The following is a 15,716-nucleotide window of genomic DNA, read 5'->3' as shown; positions in this document are numbered from 1 at the left end:
TCCCCAAAGCAAAGGGTATCACAGAGGCATTTATCTGCCTCATGAGAGAAGTGGGTTTTTTTTTTGTTGTTTTGTTTTGTTTGTTTTTTAATCATGTACACAGAGTTATTTAAAATTTCCTGGTACAATCTTGTAGACCTTGAAGCAAAATGAAGAAATTTTGGCTCATAAACCTGGCAAATACTTCCTTCAAATGCTACAGAGAAGTTCAATAGGACTATTTTCAAATTATTTGTGAGTCATAAGCGTGGTAGAGTTTCAAAGGAATTAATACATTGATTTATGATGTGGCTAATTTTCCATTTAAGTGTAGTAGATCATAATGAATACCAATATGTTTCAAATATTTCCTAAATGTCAATTAAGAGCCTACCTTTTTTCTAGGTGCTATAGATACAAAGGTAGAGTTGGTGCATCTGTTCATGGAGGTTTATGTTCATCCTAGTTGAAGGATTTAAATGGCATAATACAGGATTCTCAGTTATCTCCCCTTCAAAATTATCATCTCAAAAGATGTCACCCATGGCACATTCTGCAACTCCTTTCATTTTATACATCCTAATTAATTTGACGTATCTACAGTCCTGTTATATGGAAGAGAAATAATCTTCATGAGGCAAGAAAAGTAAATTAAACATCTCTTAATAAAGAGTATGCTACATTTCACAGGCAGGCCAAACTCCTCTTTTACATTCCTATCGCATTCTTGAACTTCTCCACCCTTAATTATTAGCAATATGCACTTCATCACAGCTTTAAGAGAGCCAACAAAGTCCGTTTTATATAATTGTAAAAATCCCAGAAGTATGACATGGAAAAAATCCAGAATTCATAAGATGATTTATTACAGCTCTGTAGTTTTGTAAATGTGGAAAATGAAATCCCAGAGGGTTCCAAGGTCATGGTTAGCTAGTGATCGAGGTTATAGGATGAAGACCCCTATGGTCTTATCCCCTGCCCCAGGTTTTTCTTTGGTTTCCCATCAGTGGATGCGATAAGGGAACTCAAACAAACTTTTCCAATTCAGATACTTTGTGTACCAAAAATAAATTACACAGGACATGCCTCTAAGGAAGAGTCATACTGTTTTTAAAAATATGTTGGTGCCCCTCTGTGTATCCATGTGGGTCTTTAAATTCATAAGCATATAATTCTCTGGCATCAAATAGATCTATCTTTCAAGAATGTTTTCATTTACACTAAGAATTTTCTAAAATATTTTATTGATAACATTAGCACAAAGCCCAACTTCACTTAACAAACCAACTTTAATTTTATCCTAACCAGATAGAAGTTCAGAAATATGATGAGAGTAATAACCTCAAGAACTCTGTTCAACTGCCTTGGGATGTGCCAAGCCCTGTGGATGTTCCAGGCAGTCTTGTTTAATCCTGTGAGGTAGACGTCGTCATTTTATTTCCAAGGGGACAGGCTTGAGGTTTCATCCTGGAATCTCACTTCTTGGAACTTTTCTTATCCAAGATTGTAGCACAGTTGAGACATTACAGACTCAGAAATTAAATCTCCACCTGGTGCAAATAAAAAGTCTGTATCAATACATGATTATACGACCTTCCCCAATTTTGAATTCCAAAAGCTTATTTGCTGTTTAGTTATTTTATTAGATACATGTACACAATGAGAAATGGTACGAAGTCTATTGATCCATACAGTAGCCTAGGTCATATAGTTTGGCATATTGCATTTTTACAAATCTTAAGAACCAAAGCATTTATGTCATTATTTTTAACCGAAATGAAAGTGGTAAAACTGGAACTATATGTGGCTGTCATTTTTTTTTTTTTTTTGAGCTCATCCCAGTCCTCTAATCACAATTCTGAACACCCCGTCCTCATCCCCAAGAGCCTGGCTTGCCACATGGTGAATGAGCTACATAAACTTACCCTACCCATGCTGACAGCCACACAACCTCATGGCATGAGACACTCTTCAGGACTCCTTTCCCATCACTGGACTAATCCATATGCTAGTGTACAGGTTCCTAGCTTAATTGCCTGCTTGTCTTCTGTAATAGGCCCAGCCTATTTCTCAGACTTCCTCATTATTAGCTTCCAACTTAATTAAGGGCCTGTGAAGCACCCTTAAGGCATGACCCCAAGTTACTTGTTCTTTATAATTCTAATTCTAGAACAACCAGCACTTTTAGAATCATTTCTATAAAGAACAACTTCTTTTTATTCTCTCTTAAAATTTTTTTACCTGATGCATAATAACTGTACATATTCATGAAGTACAGCCAGATATTTGCATGCATGTATACATTGTGTAATGATGGAATTACCATGATTAACATATTATCACCTTAAACTTTTATCATTCCTTTGTATTTAGAATATTCAAAACCTTCTCTTCCAGCTATTTTGCAGTATGCAATAAATTATTGAGTCATTCTACTGTGGTTGGGTGCCAGAATATAATCTTCCCTGACTGCATTTTGTACCTATTATTCAATCCTCTCTGTCCGCTTCTCCCCTTCACTTTACATACCTGTAAATGTATGTGTTCATTTTCATGGAGTGCAAAGCCAATGCAGTCTGTTTCTTCCACTGTGTGGACTATTTAACATATTTAATAAATGTGTATATATATATATATATATATTTTTTTTTCTTTCACATTTCTTCTATATGCAGGATTTTATTAATCAGACTACCAGAATTATTTGTTCACTGAGTAACAGTGAAGTTACAAGGAAGTGAGGTTGAGATGTGGAAAACTTACAATGTTAGGGTAGACTGTTTTCTGCTGTAAGAGGAAGATACCTTTTGGCTTCATATTCTTTTTTTTTTAAATGGGGAAGAAGGGCTACTGGGGATTGAACCCAATGGCGGTTTACCATTGAGCTACATCTCCAACCCTTTTGATTGTTTTAAGACAGTGTCTCACTAATCTGATGAGAGCCTTGCTAAGTTACTGAGGCTGGCCTCGAATTTGCAATCCTCTTGCCTCAGCCTTCCTATTTTATGGGATTGTAGGCATGTGCCACTGCACCCTGTTGGCTTCATTTTCTTAAGACTGTATTTTCTCTCTCAAACCATGCATGCCTATGTGTGTGTGCATGCACACACACACACACACACACACACGTGATATTCCTTTGCTTTAATCACCTCACTGTGGACTTATTTTTAGAAAGTAAAATGAGTTCACAAACCAAGGTGTAACATAATGATTTAATTTGTGTAATGACGGAATTATCATGATTAACATAGTACCAACTTAAACTTTTATCATTCCTTTGTATTTAGAATATTCAAAACCCTCTCTTCCAGTTATTTTGCAGTATACAATAAATAAATAAAGTGTGTTGTATTTTGAGGGAATGTATGGAAGTTTATAAGTGATTTTGTGTCCCTTACATAATCAGAATTCTGTGACTGTAATTCATACACATCAGAATAAACAGACTTTTCCAGGCCCACTGTGGAACCTTCTGGGTGCAAGGCAGTGATGGATGGGTCTCACAGTACAGTTGGGTTTTCTAAAACATCCATTGATGAATACGATGAGATCCATAAATGATTATGGAGAAGGCCCTACTGTGCTCATAGCATGCTGCCCAATGTTCAATAAATATGTGTATAATTGCAAATGACTACAGCCAGGCCGCCTCACTTCATATGCTCTGCAGCATACATGACAATGGGTCTGAGGGTGGAAAATGGAAACTGCTGAGTTTTTCAGCTGATCACAATCAAATCAGAACACATCAAAACAGCTGGTGTTCTGTGACTCAGAATCAATCAACCAGTTTCGAATCACCTCATCTTCCTTTATTTCTCTTTACAGTTTCACTGAGAGGTTTAAACCAGCATATGTCCTTCCCATTTGGTTAGATTCCTGCTCTGAGCCTCTTTGCTTTCACATTCTAATACTGAAACTGACTGCAGTACTAGAAAAAAAGAAGAAGAAAAGGCTAATATTAAAATGATTTCTAAAATGCTGCTGCTACTATATTTGTGTAAATTAAACCATATGCTCAAGCAAAATGCCCTAGAATAAACATGAAATTTTAAGGTCATGTTTTGGAATGAAGATAATTCTGCATCAGCAATATTTATGTGACAGATATGGCAAGAGTTATAATAATTTTCTAAGCATCCAGTTAATATTTTAATATTCTACACATGATAATATCATGGGACTTCAATATTGAGTTAGTGAATGAAAGTTCAATGTTGTGTGTTTCTTCGTTCTGACACAGACTCTTCTCTTTGTTCCGATAGGTACCTATTACACCATTCCTTGGCAAAGACTTTTCAGCAGTGGTGACCTCTTCCAATCCAACACTCTACAAATTATTATCTCTGGACTCCCAGCTGACACCCTGCCGGAGGCAAGAGCTCCTAAGCCAACTGGAACTGTGCCTCTTCTCTTGTCAAGGTTTTTTTCTTACACAGGAAAAAGAAAGAAAAAAAAAAAGATGAAGTTGGGTAAAGTGGAGTTCTGCCATTTCCTGCAACTCATAGCTCTTTTCCTGTGTTTTTCTGGGATGAGTCAAGCAGAACTCTCAAGGTCAAGATCCAAACCCTACTTCCAATCAGGGCGCTCCAGGACCAAGCGCAGCTGGGTGTGGAATCAGTTCTTTGTGCTGGAAGAGTATATGGGTTCGGACCCTCTCTATGTAGGAAAGGTAGGGTATCTAACTTTCAAAATTGTAAATGATTATTGTCAATGTCTATGGTTTGAGTGATAACTGCTAGTTTTTTGATTTGGGAAAGGTCAACACAAATCATTACTTCTATGAGACAGTTTATGAAGTTTTGTTATTAGCAACTATGAGGTGTAATCAGGGTGATCAAGTTCAGTGAAGCCATAATTTAAGGATTGATGCTCTGTTCCTAAATACAGATGAGGAGTGCCAGAGGCCTGATTTACCATGATGCTAAACTCATTGCCAATGTCAGAACAAGAACGTTCAGTATTCAATGAAGAGCACTGTGTTCTTTTGCCAAGTGATTTCCTAGCTGCTTCTTTTGGGATACTGTGTAAATATTGCTCATACTTGCATTAATGCTTCTATCAAATTCCTGGTACCTGCAGTTCAGAAACTGAAAAGTACAATTATCAAACCTGGTTACTCCAAATTATGTGCAACTCAAGGCCATTTTCATTAACAATCTTGTTTTCATGGTTCTAGGATTTTTTTCCCCACAGCTTCCTTCCATCTTAATTTTAGGTAGGAGACTTTTCTTTGGGGACCTACTGAACTGGAAAGCACTTCAAGAGAGCATGACCTTTCCCTAATCATCCTCAGATCATAGTTTCCAGTCTTTTTAAGTTTGTCAAGATTTCTGAATTTGATGTTTAGCACTGATGAAAGGCTTCTAAGTAGGGCATATCAGCAAGAAATCTATACCTCTATGTTTCTACTCTTCACTTTGTCAGTTATGATTCTGTTCCTCATAAAAGGAAGCACAGATGATGGATGAACTTTTCTATAAATCAATTTCTCAACTTTAAAAGATTGAGGAGGAATCTTGGTTATTTATTTTGTGGGTTATTTTCCATTTGTGTATACCTTAAGAAAGGGTTAAAATATTTTTATTGATGGCCATTCACAAAATTAAAGGTATTCCTTATTTTATGCGCGCGCGCACACACACACACACACCCCAAAATTTTTCTTGCAATGCCTTTGTATTACCAATACTGACTGGTACACATTGTAAGCAGAAGGATTTAAATAGATTAATGGTTTCTAGGTTTATGGATTACCATTATTTAGGATCAGCAGTAACGTTTTCCTATGCTATGAAAGCATGTGTAAATGCACTTAACTTTTTTTTGTATCCATTCTCCTTTATCAATGGCACTGTCATCTATATTGTATATGTGCTAAGTTTCCTCACTCTATTATCTTTTAACTCGTTTTATAATTTAAAATGAGAGAGAAGTTATAATGCCATGTGACTGACAAAGAATCCAGATCTGAATCTCATTCACTTTAATGGAATTTAACCAATTCATCAAGCTTTCGTCAATGGATAGATCTGAAATATTTAGCTAATTTATAAAGTGTCAGTAGCTATTAGGTGAATGAAGCCATGTTTGGTGACAATGTAAAAAATTTAAAACAGCAAAAGTATGTCCATTAATTTGGTTTAAATGGAGTTGGGCTAGGCCAACATTTAAAAATCAACACAATTTTTAAAATTTTAAAGTGTCTTTTTAAATTTTGCATTTATGCATAATAATTCAGAGTGTTTATATCCAAATAATATCTAGAAGCCAATTTTATAAACATCTTGGTTTAAGTTCCAAATATACATGAAGTTATGGAACAATTCATTTGTTATTTTTTAAAAAGAAATTGTATGATTCTTTAGTTAGGTAATCAGAGAAGATGCCTTAATAGATTTTTTTGTTGTTGTTTGAGAGAGGAGAGAGAGAGAGAGAGAGAGAGAGAGAGAGAGAGAGAGAGAGAGAATGAGAGAATTTTTTTAATATTTATTTTTTCAGTTTTTGGTGCACACAACATCTTTATTTTATTTTATGTGGTGCTGAGGATCGAACCCAGCACCCCACGCATGCCAGGCGAGCATGTTACTGCTTGAGACACATCCCCAGACCAACCTTAACAGATTTTATCTGACAGAAAATTAAGATTGTGTTTATGCTTTCTATGGGGAGTTCAGTACCGCCATTCACAGTGAAATGTTTAGGATGGAAATGGGCAAATTAAAAACAACTTTCTTCATTGACTAAAATGCAGAAAAAGGGAAACAGAATAATTGGGGATGGAGAGAGGTTTTATAGACCAGTGAGACGAATACAGGGCCTTACAGTGACAGTTTCTATTTTCTTATAAAATGGTAACATAGAACTTGAGTACTTTAGAAGAATTAATGTAAGTATGAGCAATACTTACACAGTATCCCAAAAGAAGCAGATAAGAAAATAAAGGAATTCTTTTTAGGTTGGTGGTCTGAATCATCAGAGGGACAGCTCTGATCATTTGTTTATATAAAATGGGTATGTTTCTGTTGTTTGTTTGGCTGAGGGAGGTGATGGCTATGACCACAAGTGTTTATAGGACAGAAAACTAAGTATTGTAGATCAAGATGTGGAGCAGGAGCCAGGCAGAGCATCATGAAAACTAAAGAAGAAACCTAAGTGGTACTTTCCACCGATGTACATTTAACCTAAGCTAATTAGATGGCCGCCCATTTGGTCATCCAGACAAGATCTATTTATTTGCTTTGGATGATGTTAGTACTAACTTTAATAAGACATATCAACTATATGTCTTATAGTTCAATTTGATGACATTACATATATGTACAATGTATATTGAATTGATAAAGTGTTATTGCTGGCTCTGCCACTTCCTACTATTGTATAACTTTACCTAAGTTGCCTAATGTTACTGAATTTTAATTTCCTCAGTTCTAAAATGGGAATGTTCATATCTACTATTCAATTGTTACTTAATAACTGAAGTAAAATATTTGAAATATGCATCCAATTAATCTAGATATTATTTTTCTACTTTACTAAATATTGATTATAAATTAACAGTTATGGATAATTCAGTCTGTCATGTGTCAGTTGTTAAATGTGTGATCCCTTCAGTGAATGCAGGCATGATTTGAGGTATTAAGACTTATTCCAGCTAATTAGAAGAATGGTCTGTTTTGGTTGTGCTAAGGAATGTAGTAATCAAGTGTTTATATATTTATTTATGTATTTTTAGATCTTCAAATTTGGAGACAATATTAATAGCTGTGGCAAACAAGATCAGTTAAATGACTGTACAGTTAATAAAGCTGGGTCATTAAGGTATTGAGGTCAATGAGATCACAATATGTATTTTGAGTTTATTATTTTATCTAATGTGCTGGGTTTGCATGACACGTGATAACCCAAGCCCAAAGCAGAACAATCCATTGAATGGGGCCAGAAATACAAAGTGAGAACCAGCCTTGGCAGAGACTTATGGACTGAGTTAGACTCTATGATGTGACCTTTCCTTTAGCCTTCCACCCTTTCTTTTGCTATAGACTGGTAAACTGTTGACCCTAAATGTACAGACTAAAGGAAAGAGTTTTACATGTTCCCTTGATTGAGTTCTGTTTGAATGATTAGTAGAGCCCCATTTGATCAATTCTTAATGACTGTCTTGCTTGTTCTCCTGTTTTTACGTGGGGATAGGGAACCAAGGTGCCTCTTATCTGGCTGGGAGTGTGTCCATTGTCTCTGATCTGCTATTTGCAGTACAAGAGGCCACAGTTTCCACCCACCTCATTGCATGAGTGTGCCCTTTCCCATCCCAGTCTTTCCCTCATTGGCATTTCTCACTTAACGTCTCCTAACCATCTGACACAACTATCTATCTCCAAAACCAGCCTCTGTTCCAGGTATGGAGTAGTTTTCGTCTTTGTTCACCATAATGGGCTTCCAGCCCATGGCTGCGCCCGAGGCCATTACTTTCACTGAGATGTGTGCTCTGCGCGTCTTCAGCAGTCTGCTTTCCTCGCCATTAATATCATTCTTGCCTTTTTTTTTTTTTTTTTTTTGCTATTTCCCTTTCTTCTCTACTCATTCAAGAGAATTTATATCTATTACTACAGCAGAAATCAAATACATAGAAATGCAATGTTCAGGGTTTACTTTCTTTTAAATCGAAGCTTGCCTGAAAACGTTGGTGAGCGTTTTCAATGCATTTCATTACAAGCCAGCAGTATCTCTCACCAAGAGGTTCTCTATCTCCTGATATCTGAAGCTGTGTTCAGTGTTCCGGAAAAGAAATCTTCATCATGAAAATAGGCTGTGTTAAAAAATTGAATTACAGATTAGATTCCTTAGCTGGCAAATGTTATATTAGATGCACAAAAAGAAAATAATAAATCTCAAGTATTAATTACTTAGGGAAAAACAAATTTGTCATAATAAAATCTACATTTTATTCATTCTGGTGGAAAACAAACAAACAAAATGAAACAAGTGTCCTGCAAATATGTGTATTGCCTACAGTCAGATCAGATCTGAAGAGGAGACAAAGCCAGGCTGTGTGTGCATGTGTGTTTAAGGAAAGTCTAGAAAACCCACACCCATAATATCTTTATAACTTGAGTTAATTTGCCAAGATCCTTGTTCTTACCTTCTTGTTAGCTTGCTGATAGAAGTGTGGAGCTCCTGGTGGCTTCAAAAGGAATTTGGACATGGATCAGCTCTGTGGGACGCAAATAAGTTCAGCTTTTTAGACATACTTTCTGGCAGTTATTTTTAGCTCTTAGAATAGTCCAGTGTAACTGTAAGGTATTAAATGCATTTTCTCCAGCAAATAATTCAAGATTTTTGTTTTGTTTCCGTTTTTTCCATATAGAAGATAGAATATGTCACATACTACCTCTAAAATGAAAGAACCCACACTTATTTCAAGTTTAATATAGCTAAATACATTCTGTGTTATCTTAAATTACAAATAAAAATTATAATTCCCAAAGACTTGATCAGGCTGAGCCACATAGCGAAGTTGGAGGAAGTGGGGAACTTGGAGTTACATGCCTAATTGTAGCCAAGCTAGATAGTTTAGATTAGGCTCTAAATTTCCAGTTGTATTTGTCTTGATAAAAGTCACTTAAAAACTACCCTTTTTCATGTCGATGCTAATATATATGCTCCAAAAATAGAGAATAAATTCCAGTATGTACCAACTATATTTCTACATTATATTGATGTTAAATGTTTAGCAATAAAACCAAGACATAAACTGTACTGATGACTTAGGATTTGCCCTAGAAAGTGAAGTAGAATTGCTTTGACAAGTTTTATGTGCAGGGCCCAATGATACAGAGCCTGAGAACCTGGTGCAGTCCCTGTGACTCCCCAAGGAAAATGACAGAATTAGATAACAGCTGGACAGTTGCCCAGTCTTTGCTGGCTTAAGCACATGTAGGCAAGAAATATATTGAGAGAGAATTTTTGTCTTCATCACTTTGCATGATTTATATTATTTATACATCTTAGGATCATTACCAGGGAGAAATACTAGTTTGCATAAATATACTTAACATTTCATCAAAAAAAAAATTCTTGGCATGCTGTTAAACCTGCCTTTGTGTTTTCTTTCTTCTACTTTCCCTCATTCCTTTCTTCTTCAAATAATTGTGAAATACCTACTTTATGGATATTTTGTGCTAGAGTGAAAAGTTAGAAATAAAGATACTTTTTATAGAATTTGTAGTCCAGTTGATAAGTCAAGCAGGCAACCAGAGGGCAAAGAGGAGCAGTAAATTTTGATGCTAAACTACAGCTGTGAGGTGGGTAAAAACAGAGGGATCCACTCATGGGTCTGTGAGCAAATGTGAGCCTGAGGGTATCTTCCTCTGTGATTCCTTTTTATCTCTTATATACAGTCTTTGAATAAAAGCAAAGGAAAAGTGGGGAGGGAGAGGAAGAGAGGGGAAGGGAGGGAGATTATCTTCTTAGAAAAGTAGGGCAGAGTCTTCTAAAACTTCTCTCAGGAAAGCTTCATATTGCAGGGTGGTCAGTTAACAGAAACCCTTCGATTACAGTTACAGTTTTCTCATTATTTTGAGCAGAGCTCTGGGAGGGTGAGTCTTGATTTTCTTATCTGTCAAATGAAGATCCAATAGGTAAAACTCTAAAACATTTCATTTTAGTGACTTCAGACTTACAAAAAGGAAAGTACTATTCCTAAATTTATGTTCCCCAAATGTTGACAATCATATGTGACAATGGCAATAATTGAAACTAGAAAATTGACATTAGTATAATGCTATTTACTTCTCAGTAGGTTGTATTCAAATTTTCCAGTTGTCCCAGTACTATACTTTTCCTGCTGGGAGCCAGACCAACATCACAGCTTTTCATTGTCTTTTCTCCTTAGTCTTTTCGAAATTAGAAGAGTTCTTTTGTCTTTTCTTGTAGTTCTTGGTGAGTAATTTGTTAGAATATCTCACAGTATGGGTCTGTCTTATGTCTCCTTAATGAACACATTTTACCTGTATTCCTGGTAAGAATATTGCAGAAGTGCTGCTCTTCCCTTCTCACCCTGCGGTTTGGAGAGGTACTGGATGTTGACAGTACTCACTTGTAACAATGTTGACTTGGATCACTTGGATAAGGTGATATCTGCTAACTTTCTCCACTGAAAAAAGCATAATCTAGAGGTTTTGAAATATTGAAAAGGGTATAAAATCACCCAAGTTGTCCTTACAGATGGGAATAAACACTACCATTTAACCTGATGGAAGTACAGGATGGTTCAAAACTGTCTCTTGTCCAGGTTTAGGATGGGAAATGGGTTAATCTGAAACATGGGCCAAATTTAAATCTGTAATATTGTTAGGAATGTCCATGACTTTCTGTATAAATTGATACTGTTTCTCTAAAGCACATCAATGTAGGATTTCTCAGGGAAATTGATTTGGTTTTTGATTTTTTCTGAACTATACAGTAATATTCTTTACAGTCCAGGATTCCAAGAACATTTTCTACTGATCTAGAGTTTAAAAGAAGAGCTTTCCTCCAATTATTTATAACATATAAAAACTATAATGCATTGTAATGTTGGGTCCCAAATACGTAACCATTATAATTATAAATAAAGCATTATTAAATAATAGGCATTTTATTTATTTAATTTATTTATTTTACTTTATTTATTTTATTAAATAATAGGCATTTAGGATTCTATAAATTAGAGGAAGTAACAGAAGAAAATACAACCTAATGTCTCAAACTTAGTATATTCACAGAGTTGAATCTGAACAGCAAATACAATTACATTTCATGTTGAAAAGATTTAGTAATGACAGTTTCTTCTAATGATTCTTTTTCAGAGTCTATGATATTTCTGTTTCATTGTCAATATTAAATAGATCTTCAGAAAACTTTATGAGTTAGGGGAAAAAAGGTGTTTTTATTAGAGATGAAGTAATAGATACTTTTTAAATAAAATAAATAGGTAATAGATACATGTGGAAGTAAGATGAGTAGGAACGATCATTAAAACTATCATTGAGAAGAGATAGTGAGCCTATCAGGATGTTTATACCAAATAATTCCCTTATCTTCAAATACTATAATTTTCTAACAATTCAAATTAAAATTAACTCTAATTTGTCTAAAAACCAACCATATTTTGAAGAAAGCTGAAGGAATTTCGGTGCTACGTTGGTTTCTTCAGCCTGTTGTGACAAAATGGCATAAATCACAGTGATTCATTTCTTCCATTTCTGGATGCTGGGCAGGCCAAGGGCAGGTGCCAGAAGGGTCAGACTCTGGGGAGAGCTCTTTGCCTGGCTTGCAGGCAGCCCCCTTTCTCCACGTATCCTCACATGGCATGGGAGAGGTCTCTTCCTCTTCCAAAAAGGCTGCCAGAGATATGGGATTAGGGCCTCGATGTTAGGACCTCCTTCAAGCTTGATCACCTCCTGGAGTCCCTGTTCACAGATTGAGTGACTTTAGCAGTTTGGCCTTCAGCATGTGAATAGTGAGGAGAGTCACAAGTCTGTCCAAGTTATACAAACTTATTTCATTTCACAAAAAAATAGAGAAATGAAGAGAAAGTCCCATTTGACAATAGTTAATTTATTTGGCCCTCTGTATCTGTGGGTTGGGCATCTGCAGAGTTAACCAACCACAAATCAAAGCTATTAACTACATCTGTACTGAACAAATACAGACCTTTTTGACACCATTATTCCCTAAGCAATATAGTCTAACCCTGTCTTATATAACATTTCCATGTTATTAGGTATTATAAGTCATATAGAGATGATTTAAAGTATTTGGAGGTTTGTTTATATGTAAAAACCTTGTCACTTTTTATAAGAAATTTGAGGATCCACTGATTTTGGTGTCTATAGGATTCGTATGATCAAATTTCCCTTGAATACAATTTAACCAGAATACTATTATTTTACATATTACAGGGATAACTACCTATTCCATAGTTCAGTTGTAGTAAATAGATGTTCACACCACATTTTCAAAATAGATGTTGGAAAATGTCTTCACTGGGGGGTTTGAAAATTTTATTCAAGTTTGCTTCACCCAGTTGTAGGTGTCAGGCCAAGAGCCAGAGAATTATCTTCTGCCCTGTCACCACATGAAGGAAAGGGAGAGCCAAGCATATGGAGGATTAAAACACACAAGTGCTGAGGCCATTTATGTTGCCAGTTAGGTTGGAATCCTTGCCTTCTGTGAGATAAATGCACAAGGGTAATTTCTCAAGATGGGGCTGCATTATGGGAATGGTAATTATAGCACCAAAACCGAAATGATGAGAATCATTGCAGCAAGTTGTGTGTATAAACAGTGCACAATTATCTGATAAGAATGCTTCCCTTAGAATGTTTACTTATCTCCTTAGTTAAAATGCTGACATGTTTTAAGGTATTTAGCTGAAAACACACAAACAAAATTTGGCCAACACATACATAATGTTCAACAGATGTGAGTTTGAAAGATTTGTGATGATCACTAGTGAAATTAGTCAAACCATGCTTAAATTAGATTTTTTCTGATTTGTGAGTCATTTAAGGGTCCACATTGGAGCCGAATATGTATGGAAAAGGAAAGATTACACATTCTGCACTTGGTTCTTTGGAATGAAGAAGAAATAAGATAAAAACTGGCATTTTTTTTCCCCATAACATATCTAAGAAACTCTGTTCTGTATCTCACATCTACTCTATTACCAACATAGTTTACATAATTTTGTCGACTGAATCATAACAGAGCTGATTTTAGGTATTTAACTCCTATATCTTACTTGTTCAGGAGAAGCAGATACTGGTGAGCTCTAGTCTTTGGGATTCAATTTATGGAATTCACTTTCATATACCTAAGAAAGTGAAGCCCATAAAAATTTGCAATTTGTATCAGTCAATTAAAAATGATTATTAAAGAAATGAGAATTATCACATTGCTACAGCAGGCAGCATGGGCTTATTTGTACAGAGTGAGTCTTGCAAAGAGTCTTTAAAGAAATAGAGAGCCATGTCTTCAATAAAAAGTAAGGCTCCATTGCAGGCCACATGTACAATGCGGGGGAAGTAGTTTTATGAGGTTGGTATCGGAAGGATGGAATACAGTTTCAGCTTGACAATGAAATTAAAAACAAACTTTATTAGAGAGGAGAAGTGATCTCTCTCATCATGATAACTCCGGAAAACAGACTTTTACCTGTGGCAGAGCAGCTGTGTTCAATGACTGTGGTACAACAGTTGTGGGATGTAATGACCTGAAACAAGACTGTTTTCCCCATTGATTAGATCATCTGTGTGAAACCTGAGCACAATTTATGATGAAAAATAGTCACGAGTGAATCGGATTGTAGGCCAGGGTCAGAGGAGGGAGTGCATTCCATTCTGTTTCAGATCGAATGTAAATGTCCCTGTGGATAGTTATGATGAAAACAAATATTTGAATGATTACTGTGTTGTTGTTGTTGTTGTGTGTGTGTGTGTGTGTATGTGTGTCTACATATATATAAATTATATATTATATATTTTCTGAGTGCTGCTTTCTTCACACTCTCTTTGGATTTTGATTGAAGTTGAACTTTGGTTTCCTTGTAAACTCTGAGCACATTAATAGCATCAGTACTTCTAAGAAGAAGGAGTAACTTTTAAGGAGTCAAGCATCTTAACTTCTTCAAAGACTTCAATCACTCTTCAGTTCCTTTTCATATTATTTTTCCAAGCAATGTGCTGTCTTAGAATTTAGCAGAAGACACAATGCCTATCATATTATTTTTTTTCATAAAATGCTCATAAATAACATAATGATTTTATAAAAATTATAGAAGTACCTCTAATATTGAATCTGAGTGTTATACTATTATCAAGTTGAAGATAATGTAATCTCATTATTTTATTTTTATATTAGAAGCTCTTTGGCTTTAAATCTAATTTGCTCTAGTTTCTTGAAATCAATAATATTTTGCACAATATTCTGGGTGGGTGATAAGGCAGCCTCAGGTCCAGGTCTTAGTAGGGCATGACACATAACTCACAGTTACATGATCTGGGTTTCCATGTTGATTCCACCACTTACAAATGATGGGATTTCAACAAATAGCTAACTTTCCAATTTTATCCACCTATAAAATAGGAACAACAACATAAGCTCACAACGTTGGTGTAAACACAAAGGAAAGAATGAATGAGCATGAAAACCTAAAATGAAGTGTAAAGGGGCGGGAATGTATTTCTGAAAGGCAGGGGGCCCCATGTGGACAGGAATGATGTTCACTCAAGTGCCTGTGTGGACTCTGGTGGGGACTAAATGCACCAGGAGCTCACAGAGCTTTGAGCACCATGAATGGTCTTGTGAGGGCATATGAAGCTTTAGGACAACTCCCTTCCATTGTTAGGAATTTGAGTTATACATATTTGTAAAAATGCTGGAAGGCAGCAATTTTGCACCCCTACAATTTTAAATGATTTCTTGTAAAGTGGAAGCAATTCATAATCTCAAGCATTTTATATAGGATATGATTTCCAGAACTGTCCACATATGCTTGTTTCTCAATGTCCTAAAATATGACAATCAGGATTAAATTTCCACAATTGTATTCTATAGAAGTTAAAAAATAAAAGTAAAAATCAAGTATTTTTTTTGTTTCTCTTGATATTTGATGTAAATTCCATATTCCTATTCATACCACAAGACATGATTGCATAACTAAAATTATTATCATGTCTAAAGAAAAACAA

General features: G+C 35.5%; 1 protein-coding gene across 1 annotated transcript in view; it reads left to right on the top strand.

Annotated features, from left to right (window-relative positions):
- The first annotated feature begins 4,444 nt into the window (after positions 1-4,444).
- Cdh7 (cadherin 7) overlaps positions 4,445-15,716 on the top strand; it is a 107,220-nt gene continuing 95,948 nt past the window's right edge. Inside the window, exon 1 of the mRNA XM_027935329.2 lies at positions 4,445-4,654. Within this exon, the coding sequence (XP_027791130.1) occupies positions 4,445-4,654 (210 nt within the window). The remainder of the gene's footprint in view (positions 4,655-15,716) is intronic.

Source organism: Marmota flaviventris, chromosome 16 (genome assembly GCF_047511675.1).
Source record: "Marmota flaviventris isolate mMarFla1 chromosome 16, mMarFla1.hap1, whole genome shotgun sequence".
Taxonomy (NCBI): Eukaryota; Metazoa; Chordata; class Mammalia; order Rodentia; family Sciuridae; genus Marmota; species Marmota flaviventris.
This window is presented reverse-complemented; position numbering and strand designations above follow the sequence as displayed.